We start from the raw sequence: 19050 nt of genomic DNA on the forward strand, positions 1-19050 counted from the left end.
TAAGTGTTTCTCAGATGTAATGAAGAATGTACCGAGCGCAACACACATACACATCAACTGTACGGACTGCACAGACCTACACCAATTACACTCTCTTCCATTATACATCCATCAAAACTGTTCACATGCTGATTTACACACTGTTTTTTGCTCTTTCCACATGCTATCTAACATTTCAGAAGATTGCTGTTTGGAATAATTCATTCCAGTATTTCTGCACGCATATTATCGATTGCACATACAGTATTTACATTGGTCAGTGCTATTTGTCTTTTGTGTGATGTCTTGTATTTTTTGTTTACACTGTCTTTTGTCTTGCACTGTCCTTAGCTCTGTCTTTGTTTTATGTAGCACCATGATCCTGGAGAATCGTTGTCTCATTTCACTATGTACTGCAACAGCTATATATGGTTGAAATGACAATAAAAGCTTCTTGACTTGACTGAGTTGAGAATGTGTCTGTCTCTGTGAGTTGAGTATGAGGCTGTCCCTGTGGGGTGAGTATGAGGCTGCCTCTGTGGGGTGAGTATGAGGCTGTCCCTGTTGGGTGAGTATGAGGCTGTCTCTGTGGTGTGAGCACGTGGCTGTCTCGGTGGGGTGAGTATGTGGCTGTCTTTGTGGGGTAAGTACGTGGCTGTCTCTGTGGGGTAAGTACGTGGCTGTCTCGGTGGGGTGAGTATGTGGCTGTCTTTGTGGGGTGAGTACGAGGCTGTCTCTGTGGGGTGAGTACGAGGCTGTCCCTGTGGGACCTGTGGCCACGCCCCCTGCAGGTAAATGTCATAAAGAGCGATAAGGCGCTGTGCTGCAGTCATTCAGCACGGTGTGCAGGGTACAGCACACGGCGAGCGTAATTGTATAATTTCATAAACTATGTAGTATAACGCACTTGTGGTCAGCGTCATTTGCAGTGTTCCGCCCTTTGTAATTCAGAAAAACGAGTCCAATAGTGAACTGGTGTCGGCTTGTTTCCAGGTCGTGTCGTCTCTAACGGACCAATCAGCTTCCAGTTGGGCCTGAGAACGCAGCGCGAGCCCTGACTGTCTGAGCGCTCGAGAGTGCGGGAAAATAATTTTACTGGGCACCAAACACCGCGTCCGCAAAATGCCGAATAAAACGAAAAAAGAAAAGGTAAGTTGTTTTCCTGTGTCGCAAAGGTGAAAACAGATGTTCAGTAAGTCAAACATGACGGTAGTTCCCGTGCCTCGTATCCTGCAAACCCTCCAGCAGCTTGCAGTGTTCGTATCGAGGCCTAAGAGCTAATCTGGCTAATGCTAATGAGCTAAAGCTAAATGTTAGCGTGCAGAAATCTCCTGCTTCAGACCGACCTCCGTGCTGTCGGTACAATACGAGGCGCAGTGCTGCTGTACGTCGTAATTTATTAGAACATTCGACACAAACCTAATGTCTAGTGTCACCGTTTCTCTTCCTAACGAGAAGCTCGTTTCCTTTACACGTCTCCATCCGCCTATAGCTAGTGATCACTGTTGTGTTTCTGGAGGCAGGAGGACGCTTAAATGTCACTTTGTGTAGGTTTCTGGGCGTTTGATTAGTACGTGTGAGATGGCAGATGATGGTGTGTGATCACCGGGACGTTTTTACAGCGTCCTGAAATGATTTTCTGTGTTTGTGACATTGTCAGTAGCCTTGCTGGCTTCTTCCTCAGCAGTCCTCCTGAAGCCAGTTATAGCTCCATATTATAACAAACCACTGAGGCAGAAGTAACATTACACACAAGTCGCTGAAACACACATTGTGTACATTTCTAGTCACAAGCAAAACATCTACAGCTAGTTACACTAGCATGTAATATAAGTATATAAGTAATATATGTATATTTTATAAGCTGTCAAGCGAGATTGTAGAGATGCACACACACCTGTACATGAAAACGCAGTGTTACAGAGGTGTTAGTGCCAAGTGATGGGTGTAATCACTAGATACTGATGCGGGTGTGTGTACTGTTAAAACCTGCCCAGTATCACATCAGTGCGCATGCGCGCGTCATGTGTCTTTGCTCTTTTGAGTGAATGAAAAAAATCTATATATATATATATATAATTTTATTTTCCTCTTTTAGGATTCCCCAAAATCTGTGAAATCCAGCAGCAAAAACAATAACGTCAACGCTGGAAAGGATCCTGGGACTGAAAATTCAGACGAGGTAAAAAAAAAAATATATATATATATATATATATATATATATATATATATATATATATATATATATGTATATATATGTGTATATATACATATATATATATATATATATATATATATATATATATATATATATATATATATATAAAGTTTGAATTTGATTTGAAATTCTGATGAATGATAATTTTTATTATTCTGCCTGCAGCTGCAGTGAGTGTAATGTCCTGCTGTGCTTTGGCTTTGGAAGACAGCTGGGATTTGTACCCTTTAAATGCATCAGGGATGTTAGTAATCTGTTTTGTTTGTTTTTTTCTGGGTGGTATTTTGAGAGCGCTTCATTATAACATTGACAGTAAGAGCAGAATCTGGCGACTGAACGTTGATCAAGCTGCCTTGTTGTCTGAATCTGTAACATTACACAGAGGACCATTAGAGCACTTGATCTCTATCCAGACTGGAACATGTTTTATCAAGAAGGGAGAGGCTTGCTAGAGCAGAGGACCCATGTGAGAGCCTGGAAAGAGGCTGTTCCCTATGTACAAAAAAGAAAATTGTTCATTATAATAATATTAATAATAATAATAATATTTTATCTTTACTGCACATTATGTTCAGAGAATATTTGGGAATAGCTGTTCAACAGTAATATGGTGCTTATGAATTGTGTATTTTCTTAAAACGGTCCCACAGTTGTCGTGTTTTTTTCTTCTTCTTGTAAGCCCACAGTTGTAATGGACTAACAGAAACTGGACTGTTACATTGTTGAGTTTAGGTAAGATTTGCAAAATGCCATGTACACAGTACTTGTAGTTGTGGCATAGAGGTGTTACCAGGGTATGCGGTAACTCCGTGATAACACTGTTGATACAGCCCTTATTGCCATCTGTTGTAACACATCAGCACTTGGTAAACTGCCAAAAAATGATTTGTGCTTACATTCATGTTTGTATTGTAAGATCTATATAATACAGTCTATATGATCTTTAATATATATATTTTTACCACAGTGCAGTTGAGTTCTTAAATCTGATTGGTCAGGTGTACATTATTTTTGTGTAACCATACGGCTCTGACACTTGTTCTGGTTGTTAAATGAAGGATAGGTTTATATTAATGAGCGCGCTCTAATACATTATTGTTTTTGTTGTAACAGCTCATGCACTGGGATTTGTAGTGTGGAAGTGGCATGTAATCCAAGACTAATAATCAAGGGATAAACAAAAGTGTTGTTTAAGAAAGAGAAACTCCTATAATGAGGTTTAGTGACATTTATTTAGCCTTTATGGAAGGAGCTTTAGATGATAATACTTTAATCAGTCACGGTGCTTTGCAAGGTGTCCCAGCACAAGAAAGTCAGAGTTTGTGCTTGCCTGTGTGTCAGTAAAATGATAGTCTGTTGTGTGTTAGGTTTATAAATACTGACGGTCAGAGAGATTGAGACCGTAATAAAAGGAGAGGCTGCTAAGGGAATGACTGTTTATTATATTTGAAACGTAAGTGATATCAGGAACGAACTTGTTTCTCAGATGCTCCCTGACAAATTAACTCTTAACTGTAAACCCTTCAATGTGCTGTTCATTCATATATTAAACATTTTACTTTTTGACAAGCCTTTGTGGTATATGCAGATCAACGCTCTCCAGACTGTGCGGTTATATGTATATAATGCACTGTGGGCTGGAGTTTGTTATTAGCATATGTGACTGGCTAAATGAATTGAGTTGGTTAAATGTAAACTTTAGAAACTACACAAAACATGATGGCTTATATGATGTTATTGTCTGTGGAAAGTTCAACTAAAAAACTGTATATAAATAGACAAGATATTATGGTTCACATTTAAGCAACATGTCTGGATTAGTTGTCTGAAATTAAGTCACTGGTTGGAAAAAAGTTTTCTAAACTCTAGGATTTGAAATGATCAGACTCCTTCAACAGAAGGAGGAACATGGATTTACTAACTAACTGCTGTGCTGTATAACAAGTATTAATATCTCCTGGATCTGAGGCAAGTGTTTAAGTGACATTGCTGACAGCAAAAGGAACACAGAGGGTGATGTTGCACAGGGTGAAGTTTATTGATCGTAACTATTTTAGGTCCGACGCTATCATGCGCACCGAGCCACCATGGCCGACTGTTCCATACCATGGACATGTCTCACAGTGTTGGTTTATTCACCTGTATTCATTAACTAATCCCAGAGCTGTATAATGCTACGGTGATTTATGTAATGTGACAGTTCCTGGTGTCAAGTTTCTGCCAGTAATAGTTAAACACATTTGTGTGTGTGTGTGTGTGTGTTTTGAGCATTAGATCTCCCTGACATTCTGCAATATGTATGTGCTCCTTGTATGCTCCTCTAAACATAGTTTCAGTGATTAGCTTTATCCTAACTTCACACAAGCAAGTGACATGTTGCTCATGTGGATTGTAGTTTTTGTCTGTTGTGGGAATGTAGTAACAGCTACTGTGCACAGTCTAGCACTTTTCTTCATAGTAGTAACAGAAGAAAACGTTAGGAGGCATCAGGTAAAACTAGATAAGCACAAGTGAAATAACACACTAATCAGACTGAAAATTGGCTGTTTGAGGTGCTAGGCTTTATACAAGCTTTGTATAGATGATGATAACATTTTAGCTACTTTGTAGATAAAATAATAACATCTTTGTAATAATAATAATAAGATTTTATCTACTTTGTAGAGATCAGCAAAGCAACGTATTGCTTAGTATGAAAGTCTACTTTCACATCAGAGGTTATTTTAACCTTTAGAGGTCTGATGCCTTTAAGAGATGCTCCTATTTACTGATCTTATTACAATTTCTGCTACAATAATATGTAAGCAACATGCATGTTTGTTTGTATTGTTGAGAAAAATCAATTTTAAACGTGTTTAGTAATAAAACAATATTTTGGTGATGTGCAGACATGTCCCTAAAACACATTTAAAGGTTTTCGCAAACATTTCTGCCCTAGATTATGTAGACATAACTCTATTACAGCATTGTTGTGAAAACCATCCTGTTCATTCATTCACATAAAACATTAAATTTATTAACATTTCTCATACTTTTTGTTTGAGGAAGGCTGCGTAGGAAGGAAGGTAGAATTCCACTGCAGAGACAGTCGTGTTTGCACAGATCATTGCCGTATGAATACTGTGCTCTTTGAATGGGTGTGTCTAGATTAGTGCTAGTAACTATACACCTTGTTTGTTTTCATGCATATTACACAAACGGAGAATATTTGGTGTCCATTTTAAAATGTGACATTTTAAGGTTTCTGTAGACATATATTTCGTGTCTGTGCCACATTGATACATTGTGATTGTGATGCACTCCAGATAAAAATTCATAGAGCTGGAGGTGGCTGAAAGGAGGAAGGTTTTAAACAGAATAACACCGTCATAACTGAGAAGCATGGGGGTGGTAGTATCATGCGCTGGTGGTGTTTTGCTGGAAATGGGACTGGTGGACTTCATAAAATAGATGGTGTCTTGAGGAAGGAGGATTATCTGCTGAAGCAACACTTCAGGACATCAGCCAGAAAGTTAAAACTTGGGCACATCTGAGAATTCCAGCAGTTGTAATTAAATGGCTGGAGTTGCCCTTACAAAGCAATGACCAATATTGCATACAAAATATACGGATTGAACTGAAGAAGCAGAGCAAAATTTTGCCTTTAAAATGTCTCTACACATTTTATAAGAGGTTGTGCATGATAATGTAAGATGAAAACGATACATTTTAGTGTTGGAACAAAAATTTATAAATAAAAAAACTTTTTACATGGTGGGTAGATGAGTTTTGTCACGTATGCTATTGAACTATTTTAAGTAAATTTCTTTCTCTGAAGCATTGCAGCTGGATTGATGAATTGAAAGTATAAACCTCTCATGAATACTGACGCTTGCTTTGTCTGTGTTTATAAAGACGCAGCAGCAGACAGCCAGCAAGCGTCCTAGCAACAGCACTCCACCTCCAACTCAGCTCAACAAAATCAAGTACTCAGGTGGGCCACAGATTGTCAAAAAAGAGCGCCGCCAGAGCTCCTCTCGCTTTAACCTCAGCAAGAACCGTGAGCTGCAGAAGCTTCCTGCCCTTAAAGGTACATTGGTGCTTATGTGTCCTCCCTACACCAGGGATGAGGAGGGAAATGTGTTATAAGATCTCTTTTCATATTTTTTGTCAACCCCTTCACCTTTCTGTTCTAAGTTATAGTTTTACTGCAGACAGATTTGTTGTAGTTCTGGAACTAATGAAAACGCATAAACACAATTTTTTTTTTATCAAGTTTTGTAACATTACATTGTGTTTATCATCTCTCAGGCAATAAAAACTAGATTCTTATATCTGAACCCTTATAGCCCTTAGCACTGGCCTTTTCCTTCCATGTGATTTGGGTATGTTGTGAAACACAGTAAAAGTAAAATGTAAGGAGTCTTAATAGCATATGAATTCATTGTATATGCTTGTTGCTTGCCATGTTGGATACGCAAGACGTGAATAAACATGAGGTAAAAAAACGCCATTTGTGAGCACTAGTATGAGAGCACTAATTAATAAGACAAACCTGTTCAATGAGCAGTATTAATGAGAACTGTGTTCCATAGCTTCGTTTACACTGATTTATTATTTACTTTTTTCTTTGCTTCATGTTGGTAATTGAGTGATGGGTAAAAAGGGAGAAATGGCCAATTCCCTTGTTAGTAGGATGGTCAAGGCATGGCAAGATATTTATTTTAGACAATTTGCAAATTTACATTAAAGGTAGGGTCTCAGTTGTTTGAGAAATGCTACAGAAAACTGCTTTGGGCCGCAAAACAAAACTAACGTATAGCCAATGAGCAGAAAGGGGTGTGTCTTTTCAATATGGGCGGAGGGAGTGTTCAGTGCGCATGTGTGACATTCGTAGAAAGCGGTTTTAACATTGACATGCAGGATAAAAACAAAGAAAGAAAAGAAAAGCTTATGCTAAGGCAAGAAGTAGGACCCGTGTTAATACTGTATATTATCTTCCCTCCTCACACATGAAAACTGAAAGAGTCAGTTTGGCCAAAACCACAAATGCACAATGATCCCACACGTGAAGTGTAGTAAATCAACCAAGATGTAGTTTGTGTCTGAAGTTTTTGTTGTTAGACATTAATAATTATCTCAGTTTAACTTCTAGTACTGCCCTAACGCCATCAGCTGTCTGTGCATTCTGATGATAATTTTTGTCCTGGATTATACAGCATGGCTCTTTTTTAGCTTAAGGCTGTGATGCATATTTATTTAACAGATCATGCAGATGAGCAGTTTCCCATCAGGGATCAATAAATTATCTTGAACCACACAAGTTATAAGTCACTCTAAAATAGGTACACATCACACAAACCTTTACATGTGAGTAAACATTAAAACATTAGTTTTGTTTGCGGCTCTGTCAACACTTTGACTCATGAATTGTGTTAGGATTCTGGCACCGATTTTGGAAGTCATGGCAAACAGGAAGCCTCAAGGTTTTTCTTTCCTGCTTTTGTGTCTTTCTGTATGAAATATACTTTTGCGCAGCTGTGTTTTTGTCAGCATCATATGTTTATACAGGGTATCAGTGGTGCCAAGTGTGTATAGGAAGAAAAGATTCATCGACGTTGTGTTTGTTGAAAGGAGAATCTGTGCTGTTACTTGGGTTATGAAAGTTCATTTGGCCCTGGAGGTATGAAGGGTCAGTCTCATGACCGACTGATTACCGTTCAGCAGTAAACTGGGTCAGGTCTGTGGTTGTGTATAGGCAGACATCATCACATGAGCCCCTGGTTATTGAGTGGGAGTTGATCAAATTTTCTTCTTTCAACATCAAAAATTGTCTCTATTTTAGCCTTGGCCATGTTTCACCATCCAGCTGTTCCATATACAAGAGTTACGTCTGAGAGGGTGAAGGCTAATGTGCTTTCCTGCTTCTTTTCGAACTCTTGCTTTTGCTGTGTCTCACACTCTGAGGACAGAGATATTCTCCCAATTCTACATGCATGAGCTAATACGTGATTGGCTAATGTTGCTTTTGGAGCACATTCAGTTCCGCTCTATTGTACGACTGGCTGATTCTTTGGTAGGATTTGAACTTGTGATATCTGGAAAATAGGGCAAGCAAACGCGTTTCTGATCTTTGATCTCGGAGGAAGAATTTATAGTCGCTGATCGCAAGGTAATTAATCTAAAACAGATGCTGAAGTAATGAATTTAAACTGAAGATTTTGTCTGCCTCGTTTTATATATGTTATAATTATTTTCTAGCTGTAAAATCCATGGGTTTGGGTTAACAAAATTCTGTATGGTTTCTAGATGGAATCTGCTGTATTTCATGAGATTGTCCTAGCACAAATTTGAGTTTGAAGAAGTTATTTTAATTAAAGTAAAATGTAAGTGGATTGATGTTAATGTTCCTTGGGGCTTTTTGTTCTTCATTTAAAGTTGAGGTCATGCTGACTTCTGGGTTTCCCTAGGGCTACAGTAATTACCAAAAAAAAGATATTATTCGCTCAGATGATTAATTCTTAGAAAGTTAAAGTAATTAATATAAGTAATGTATGTATATTTATCATTTTATTAATTTATTTTATATTTATTTATTATTCTGATGCATCTCTTACATTACAGTCGTAGCTTTTTATTTATTTATTTAGGGCCCAAACTACTTAGTCCATCATTATCTTTTAGTGAAATCAAGCAATAATTTTGAATAACCTTTACTTGAGATCCTCCTTTTCCTGATCAGATCCTACACAACCACAAGAGTGTCCTAACACTATATGATCCAAAATGCAATTAGAATTTGAACACAAGCCACATTAGTAATCAGAACCCAAGTTTAGACAAGCTGTACAATTACGTCAATTAGGTTATTCGCTTTCCTGTCAGCTCTTCACAAAAGGGAGAATCTGTGTAACTCGAATGTTGTGTGTGCTTGGCTGTCACCCAAATCCCAGGGAGGTAAAAGCCTAAACCAGATCTCAATTTCTTTTTAGCTGGCCATTTCACTTATCATGTAGGTTTTTGTGGTTGGTTCACATAAACCTAGAGGCTGCCAGAAAGGAGCTGATTGCAATGCCTGATTACTTTTGAGGATTAATTCTCCACTTGGCTACTAAAATACTAAGATTTGCTGGCTAGATCAGTAATAATTTGTATAGGTCTGTTTGACTGGCTTTTACTCTTGGACCTGGTCGGCGTGAGTGAGTAAGCGAGAATAAAAATCTGTAACCACCTTCTTATTTGAATTCCAGATGCTCCACCCATCGACAGGGAAGAGTTGTTCGTTCAGAAGCTACGCCAGTGCTGTGTACTGTTTGACTTTGTGACAGATCCTCTCAGTGATCTCAAATACAAGGAGGTGAAGCGTGCTGGACTGAATGAGATGGTGGAGTACATCACACACAATCGTGATGTAGTTACTGAATGCATCTACCCCGAGGCTGTCATTATGGTGAGAGCACCCGCACCTACGTGTACATTCTGACATGTTTAGGACACTGGAAATTCACACCTGTCTATTAGCGTTCTGTGCCACTAGAAGTTTTATCCTACTTCAGATTCATATACAAGTTGGCTCACCCCACATTGCATTTTTTTTCTTTTATACAACTCATTAACTTGCCATTAACTGTTGAATGAAATGTTTAGTCGCTGTTTCAACTACACATTTTTTCGACTGCGAATTTGCATTACCCCATATGAGAAAAATACAAACTGAACATTCATCATGTGCTAATGTAGTAGCGGTGAATGTATTCACAAAATTCAAGTTTGAAGGAATAGCAGTTATTTTGAATACAGCAAAAATAAGCATTGCCTGAATTGATTAAAATGTATAACTGAAACTTAATAACGACAGTGTTTATATGATCCATACAGAGGCTTAGCTGCATATAAGAAAACAGAAGGTGCGTATTAGAAAGATTAAAAATGAAACGGGGTTAATAAGCATTATCTCTCTGGACAAGCTTGTGTCACTCTCAAGAAGTCGTTTTCTGTTCCCTGCGTCTGCTGTCATTCAGGCTGCTCACTGTAATGCTAGAGGTGTCTTTTAATCTCGTATCCTTCGCTATAGAAAGAGGCCTCATATTTGCAGCTATGAAATCCCCAATCACTGTAATCTTTATCTGCCTCAGACCGCAAAGGAGTGCGTGTGTGTACACAAACTTGTGTAGCTTTGTCATGTTATCCCTCTGTGTTGATCTACAGAACAATGTTGGACATGTCTGCAGTATTAGGTGGATTATAACTTCAGCTATCATCAGCATATACAGTAAATAACTTTTAAACCACAATGTTTGCTTATTAAATTTTTTTTAATGTTATTTAGTGAATATTTTTAAGGCACAAGCCCACACTTTCTTAATTAAGATTAATAAATATCAAGCAGGTAAGACTCTTGTGCACTGTTTATATTAGAATTAACATGTCATCCACCATGTTTCAGTTCTGTGTGACGTGGACTGATCATTTTGCAATTACGCCCTTATACATAGACGGTTTGCCTGAAAATTCTGTTTCCATGGCAACGTGGCTCCTTTTTCTAGGACCTTTCTGTAGTCCTATAAGGTATAGTCTCTTATCCCTCTTACACGATGTTTCATAAAGAGATCACTTCAGTGATGATCACTGATGAGTCATCTTAGTTATTTATTTTCATTCTCATTGTAATCCGGCTTTTGTGCATTTTGAAATTTTTAAAGCGTTACCTGCGAATGAATCTATATGAACATCCGATCTGATTTGCTCTAAAACATTCACACACCTACATGAATGGATTTAAGGAGGCAAGATTATATAAACTAGTTCAGTAACCCATATCACTTTCTCCTTTCATCTTTGCCCAAGTTGTTTTTTTGTTGTTTTTTTTCTACTATTATTTTATTTATTTATTTTTATTCCCACATCCAAACTTTGTGCCTTATGTAAGTAGTTGAATGTCCATTTCAGGGAATGAAGAGATAACGAGGCTCATTAATATTAATGACATGGTCCTCCATCAACACTGTTGCCCCTTTTAGAGTATCTGTACTCATATATGCTGACATGAATGACATGAAGTTGTGACCAGTGTTATCATGTCCCATTATATTAGGGTGAAGATGTTTACTTGAGTTTGCTGAAATTAGCACTGAAAGACATGTGGTACTTATTGTTATAGCCATATATAATAGGAAAGATGTATTGATTGTGATATTAATGTATACAGTTTTGTTGTTGCTGTAGTTTTCAGTAAACCTGTTTAGGACCCTGCCTCCTTCTTCCAATCCTACCGGAGCAGAATTTGATCCTGAGGAGGATGAGCCAACACTGGAGGCAGCCTGGCCACATCTGCAGGTGAGTGCGGTGCTCTGTTCCACCTCAGCATAATACACTGAAGAATTAGTACATTTACCGGCTGTTTTGTGAATAATGGGCTGCTGCATTTGTGGTTACCCTTTAAAACAATCAAATAAAAGCTTGCCCTGATAGTGAAGTGAGAGGGAATAGTAGTGGGGACTAAATACTGGTGGGGGAAAAATATTGTGTTTCTACTGTCTGGTGTGTCCTAAGAAGCCATGATGCATCGTGACAAGCCATAAGCATGCCACTCATAATGAGAGCAGGGCTCTGTATTGGAGTAATAATATTTTACCAGAAAACCCAGATTTGGTTATATTCCTGACTGATTTTGTCTCCTACTGTTTCCCTGCTCATTTAGCTGGTGTATGAATTCTTCTTACGGTTTCTGGAGTCACCTGATTTCCAGCCTAATGTCGCCAAAAAATACATTGACCAAAAGTTTGTATTGTCAGTAAGTATCTATTCATGCATACTTCATTACACTCAATTCTAATGATTTCAGTTCTGGAGCTTCATGGTTTATAAAATCCTGCACAAAATCACATACTAAATATAGCTATAATTTTTTATCTATCAATTTAAATTGTACCATGACAAACATGCAAATGCCTTTTGTAGCTCCTGGAGCTGTTTGACAGTGAAGACCCCAGAGAGCGGGACTTTTTAAAAACAATCCTACACAGGATTTACGGCAAGTTTCTGGGACTTAGAGCATACATTCGTCGACAGATCAACAACATATTCTATAGGTAAATTGTGTATCTTTATGCATACATCATGTGAGTCTTCTCTTTTGTGAGATTTATATATGTTTTGGTGTATTTTTAAATGCTTCTTACAGTCTAAACACATTAAATACTTCATACTATTGTTAGTCGTTGCATAGTGTAAAGATTTGTGATCTTGTTGCAGATTTATATATGAAACAGAGCATCACAATGGCATTGCAGAGCTCTTGGAAATTCTAGGAAGGTGAGCGCATACATTAAACATGTTGCGGTGACAAATCAGACCCAAGGTTTGTTTTACACTGAATTGAATGGACCTGGTATGTCACATGACTAGAACATGTATGCTTTTCTTCCTCCAGTATAATTAATGGTTTTGCTCTGCCATTGAAAGAGGAGCACAAAATGTTTTTGATTCGAGTGCTCCTACCACTGCACAAGGTCAAGTCACTCAGTGTCTATCACCCTCAGGTATTTTTCTATCAATGTCACTTTTGTAGACTTAGATTTGATGGCTCCTTAAGGATGAGCGTTTTAAGATACTGTACTTTATTTTTTTCCTTTAGAACACAGACGCTCTTATGATTGACTAAAGTTTCGATTTCAGTTGCAAACTTGGTTTAAACTTAATTATAATTTTTCATGTTGTCTTGGAGCAGAAACATAAATATGGTATTCACAAATTCCTCAGGGGCCTTAAATAAGGTTCTTTTCCCACCTTTCCTTGTAGCTGGCCTACTGTGTTGTTCAGTTTTTGGAAAAAGACAGCAGTCTCACTGAACCAGTAAGTGCTACAGCCTTTACAACTCTAATCATTACAAGTTATGACTATTTAGAAATTTGTTTTGATGGGAATGTACATTTTAGTGCCTTCCTATTATATCAATCTATACCTTTTTATGCAACAGGTTATAATGGGTCTCCTGAAGTTCTGGCCCAAGACCCATAGTCCTAAAGAGGTGATGTTCCTGAATGAGTTGGAGGAAATCTTGGATGTCATTGAGCCTTCAGAGTTTGTAAAAGTTATGGAGCCCCTGTTTAGACAGCTAGCCAAGTGTGTATCAAGTCCACACTTTCAGGTAAGCAATTGCGCTACGTACCAGTCAGGGTGTATTTCTAGAAGTAATACTGTTACCAGCTGCATGTATACTTGCTCAGTGATCTATAGGTGCAATTCTGTTTAGTTGATTATATGATTATACCAGATTTGTAGTCATATTTCACATCCTACACCTTGCTACGTTGTTTAGAATTTTGCTGTCCAGGAACTGTGAGTCCATATTGTTTAAATGTTGGCTGTTGATCAACTTAGGAGTGCCCAGTTAGAAAGCTACTAGAAAGCTACTATAATATTCTTGTATGTACCCTTTATGGAAGGAAAGTGTTGATCAAACGTTGCTGCATTCTACTGTCCAGCCCAACTAATCTAAGCTTTGTTAGAGTCAACATTCTTCATTAAAATGACCCTTTATGCTTCAGGTTGCTGAGAGGGCACTGTATTACTGGAACAACGAGTATATAATGAGCCTAATAAGTGACAATGCTGCCAAAATCCTCCCCATCATGTTCCCTGCTCTTTATAAGAACTCCAAAAGTCATTGGAACAAGTAAGAAACTCACAGGAATGGCTCTGTTACTGCTCTTGAACATAGGACTGATTTTCTCATATGTGTGCAGTAGAGGTCTTCTCGGGTCTAAAGAAATGTACCCGACCCGAATCACTTTTTACCCGAACCCGACGGGCATAATATATTTTTTTTTATTTTAAGAAAGACCCGACACGAGACAAACCTGAAAAAATTAGACCCGAGTCCGACCCGACCTGTTGGCTTTTTTTTAAACCCAACTGGACCCGAAGGTTGCGTAACTCTATACTAAAGTAATTGCTACAGCGTGGATTCAAAATTGATTGACAGGTCTGTTTCAACAAAAATGAGCTTACCGCCAGCCACACGTCGCCAGCCACATGTCGCAAGCGATCTTGGTAAACAGAGGAGAGGTTGGAAAAGTACTCGAGTCGATGCACATTAAACACAAAACACATTAATTTTAAATTACCCGAGACCCGATGCCACTATTATTATACCCGACCCGCGTTCGAGGCACACTGAAACTTTTGGACCCCGACCCTCTCGGGTCGGACCTCGGGTTTTCGGATCTAAGTGGACCCCGTGAAGACCTCCTAGTGTGCAGCCAAAACAAAAAAATGCATGCATGTGGATTCCAATGAATGGCTTTTCTTATATTGCCAGTGTATTTGTTGTCCTATAGTAACAGTAGTCTTTTTTTTTAATGCAGGACAATCCATGGGCTTATTTACAATGCTCTGAAGCTCTTTATGGAGATGAACCAGAAGTTGTTCGATGATTGCACACAGCAGTACAAAGCCGAGAAGCAAAAGTAAGGAGTGAAGAGAACTAGAAAATGGAAAAGAGAAAAGGCAAAGAGAAATATGTAGAGTCTCTGCAACAATTTTTCAGACCTTAAGTTGTGTAGGGAGCTCCGATACGAATCCCTGTTTTTGACACAGAGTGAAACAAAGTGTTTTGTTTTCCACCCTCATAGGGAGAAGTACAAACTTAAGGAGCGGGAAGAGATCTGGCACAAGATTGAACAGCTTGCTAAACAAAATCCTCAGGTACACTTTGAGCCTCTTTGAGCCTTTTATTGATGTGGTTTCATAATTTATGGTTATTGTTTTATCTTTGATAAATGAGTGAATCTATACAGTCAGTACTTTTCATTTCATGAATTGTAAGAAATTTTCTTTAAACACTGGTGATTTTACAGTATAATCTTAAAGATACAAACAAATCAATTGAAGTCCAAGAAAAACTGATTAAAGAGTTATACAGTTTATGGTTTTTCAATATTTAGTCTGTGTGAGTGAATTTAAAAAGGTAAAATGCCATAACCTTTTGGCAGATTACGAAGATCCATCCTAGTCTTCGACCTGGACTTCCTAAGGATGCGGTCAGTCATTTCTCCTTTCAGTAAAATTTCATGCAGTTCAATTATTTCTGCATCATGGTAAACATCACTACTGAAAAGGACATTTAAAGATCTGTTTAGTACAGTTGTTACATGAAAGGTCATGTGGAACACAAGTGTTTTTGTCTCTGTCTGTACATAAACAGTATATAATGTATAATGAAAACCAAGGGATACCACATTATTCCATGGAGACAGAGACTCCCACTGCTGAGGATATCCAGCTGCTGAAGAAGACTGTGGAATCTGAGGCCTCGCAGGTGGGATATATTTTGCTTATCTGCTCCCCCATTGGTCTTGCAGTGATTTTAACCATGACACGATGGTTAGTGCCAGACAGGCCGGTTGGATTTTCTTTTCCCTGCTGATCTGGGATTTTAATGCACAACAGTCTCCATAGTTCCTCAGAATGATGCCATAAAGAAAAAACATCCAGTGAGCAACAGTTCTGCTAGGCAGAACTCTTTTGATGAGAGAGGATAACAGAGAAATGGCCAAACTGGGTCAAGCTGACAGACAGGATAAAGTTAACCACACTGTACAATTGTGGTGAGCAGAAAAGCATCTCAGAATGCACAAGACACCAGTACTTGATGCAGATGGACTCCAACTGTCATGGACTAGCATGATTTTTAAACTGGATTCATGAACATGACATTCGATGGCCCTTTAAGTCTAGGGGTGTGGAGCCAATAGAACATGTTTGGGATGTTGTAGAAAATGCCGTGAAGAACTGAGGCTGTTTTGTGAAGAAAAGGGAGTATTAGTATAGTGTTCCTAATAAAGTGCTCAGTGAGGATAAAATATATGGAACTCTTTCTTAACATATTTAAAATAATTATAGCAGTACATTTCAAATCTCATGTTAGGGGTGTGTTCATCTTTTTTTTTTTTTTTTTTTTTTTTTTTTTTTTTTTTTTTAAATAGCATCATGTCTAACAATAGATCTGTCTGTAACACAAATGATGGGGTTCAATAAACATCCCAGCTGTAAGATCCTTATTGTTTCCATAGCAACAGCTCATACACTGGGAATTATATGGCAGGTTCTCCACATAATATAAGGCAAATCATAAATTATTTTCTTTTCTCCTGTTCTCTATTGAACGAGAGAGAGAGAGAGAGAGAGAGAGAGAGAGAGAGAGAGAGAGAGAATATGTATAATCATTGATATGGAAATATTTTGCTGAAGTGTTTGTCATCACAATTGATTTCCTGACATGAGTGAATCTTTAGGAAAGAGGAGATTATGAGAGGAAGGTGAACTGATGACATAACTGTTATAATGTGAGTGATAATAGGAACAAATGTTCTTAATAGGAATAGCATACAACAGACTCTGTTTTGTATTATGCCATATCACACTACCCAAGTGTGGATTATATTTGTATAGCACATGGTCTACTGTATTGTGTGCACATGCACACACATGATGAAACCTGAATAGCTTAAAATGTTTAAGACCAAGTACATGCATGCCACTGATTCTAACAGTACAGATATTTTACAATTAACCAAACTGATTGGGTGCGTTAGAACAGCGCAGGGTCCATGTGTTTGGTGGGAGAGGAAAGCTTGGAAGAGGAGGTGGGGAAGAGAAAGAGATGGCAGCAGCAAAGTTGCTTTAAAACTCTAATTTCTTTCAGGGAACGAAGGACATAAAGAAGGACAAGGTGCTGATGCGACGGAAGTCAGAGCTGCCACAAGATGTGTACACTATAAAGGCTCTGGAAGCCCACAAGCGGGCAGAAGAATACCTGACTGCAAATCAGGAAGCTCTCTGACTGGGGAACACCACAACCAGTCACCTGCACCATGCCTAGACTGTCCCACTTGTATTTGTCCAGAAATGTCGCCTGCTGTATACTCCCCCTCCTTTCCTCCTTTTGTCTCTGCTTCTTTCCTTCTTCGCTTTCTCTTCTTGGAGAGGCCTTTCTTCAAAAATGTTGGCCAGCACACAATTGTGAAGAGCTCCCATTCTCTCTCCCCATCACTCTTCCTCCCCATCTCTCTGTGTTTGTCTTTCTCGTTGTCTCTACTACACCCCCTCCCCCCACCACCATCCCCAAGCCTCTGCCATTCCAACATACCAACACCAAATCAGAAAACAATCATGGAAAACAGTATTTGAATTGTACTACCATAATTATTTTTCAAAATAATGTTTCCTCTTTAGTGTAATTTTACTCTCATTACCTCTTTTTCCCTGCTTTCATCCTGTTTTATTGCTTCTTCCCTTCACTGGTCCTGTACGTCTATATTCATTTAGGCAACTGACTGTGTTGCCTATAAGATTACAAGCAACACATATTTGTGACAATGACGGTGTATTTGCTTAAGCCAGGTTTAGGGACAAGGGAGTGTAGGTCTTTATTTCTGGATCATGTTGCCTTGCTCTTGTGGGACAGTGTCATGCACATGAATGTAAAATTGCTATCAAATTATACCACAGGCAGTCTACAGGATCTGTAGAGGTGTTTGTGTCCTGTATAGCCTGGTTGTTGATACTTTGGTGTCTTCTTGCAATAAGTTTAAAGTAAAATATAATTGTCTAAAAGTACATGGAAAAATACCTCAAGACAAGGCATCATGCTTCCTTCTTAGATGTCATAGGTTCAGGCTTGTGTCATCATTTCAGTGGCCGACATAAAGGAATTAGCCACGGTTCTTGGTCAAGATGCATGTGCTAGTGGCAGTCTGAAGTGTATGCACTGAAAGCCTTGCTGTGCAGTAGCCACATGGCAGAATCGCTATGATTTATTTATGCTTGTAGTCACATTTATGCTGACTGTCAACACCGGATTTAATGTTTAGTCTGTTTCCTGCCTTACTGGTGAACTGAGAACACAACACTGTAAGGTGTTGAATGCAAATGCTGACCTCCAAAAACACCAGCAGACCATTCCATATTTCATTATCATTCTAATGAAGAATGCTGTATCTCAATGTTCTGTACCTCAAAAATGTGTCCATAACTTACCAATCATTATACATGGATCCATGATGTATGGTTACATATTTGTAATTTGTTTTTTTTTGTTTTTTTTAAAGAAATGGATTACCAAGAAATCCTAACAATTCCCTTTAAACTGCTATTTTTATCTTCTAGCCTAACCTTGTAAACATCATATTTGTCTTACGAGTTTACAGTTTGATGTTAAAAAAAAAACCTCATTTCAACTGCCTTGTCAAGTGGGAAAGGTTAGTTCAATGTAAGCAGAGGGATGTCCATTCATCTCTACCTTTTATCGTAGAACTTTACTTTAATAAGTTATGCATCTCTTAAGGAGCCTAAGCAATATTTTTGGAAAGAAGCACTTCAAAAGTTTGGTCGAATGCTATTCAATCCATATTATGACAGTAAAGTGTACAAGAATTGCTTGTTTAACTCCCCAAGCAGTGCGTATATGGGTAACCGGCAGACTGCAGTTGTTAATTGTATATTGTTCTGTATATTGCTTAGGATTGCATCCTTGCTTGACATATCCCCTGACCATGTTTTCTTCCACCTCACTGAGATCATGTTTTCTTTCATTTGCCTTCACCTGTTGAACAGTATCCTCTGGTCTATTGCAGTGAATTATCACTCATTCTGGGAGAAAAATCACTCCTTAAATTGGCTGCCAGACACTTGTTGATGCTTGGCTATACCATTTACCTGCTACAACACATTAAATAATCAGTTATCTTTAATGATTGATGATAAAGAAAAGGTTGTACCTAATATAATTGGCTAAATAAACTAGCTCAGATATCTATGTCCAGAGTCTTCAGTTCACTTCAATGGAACATAAGTTTAATTCCACACCAAAA

The 19050-nt window shown here is 38.3% G+C and overlaps 1 protein-coding gene across 2 annotated transcripts; it reads left to right on the forward strand.

Annotated features, from left to right (window-relative positions):
• The first annotated feature begins 785 nt into the window (after positions 1-785).
• ppp2r5d (protein phosphatase 2, regulatory subunit B', delta) lies at positions 786-18995 on the forward strand. 2 transcript variants are annotated; one of them, XM_027150147.2, is made up of 17 exons: positions 786-1128; positions 2078-2161; positions 6092-6266; positions 9427-9626; positions 11402-11512; positions 11877-11969; positions 12137-12267; positions 12431-12490; positions 12609-12717; positions 12977-13030; positions 13155-13325; positions 13726-13853; positions 14545-14646; positions 14812-14884; positions 15172-15219; positions 15384-15497; positions 16884-18995. In XM_027150147.2, exons 1-17 carry the CDS (start codon positions 1102-1104, stop codon positions 17019-17021), a joined length of 1818 nt encoding a protein of 605 aa, XP_027005948.1. In that variant the 5' UTR covers positions 786-1101; the 3' UTR covers positions 17022-18995. The 2 variants fall into 2 exon arrangements, with proteins under 2 accessions (XP_027005948.1, XP_047668010.1); XM_047812054.1 differs by lacking the exons at positions 786-1128; positions 2078-2161 and adding an exon at positions 2379-2441.
• The last annotated feature ends 55 nt before the right edge of the window (positions 18996-19050 follow it).

This window comes from Tachysurus fulvidraco, chromosome 4, assembly GCF_022655615.1.
Source record: "Tachysurus fulvidraco isolate hzauxx_2018 chromosome 4, HZAU_PFXX_2.0, whole genome shotgun sequence".
NCBI classification, from domain to species: Eukaryota; Metazoa; Chordata; class Actinopteri; order Siluriformes; family Bagridae; genus Tachysurus; species Tachysurus fulvidraco.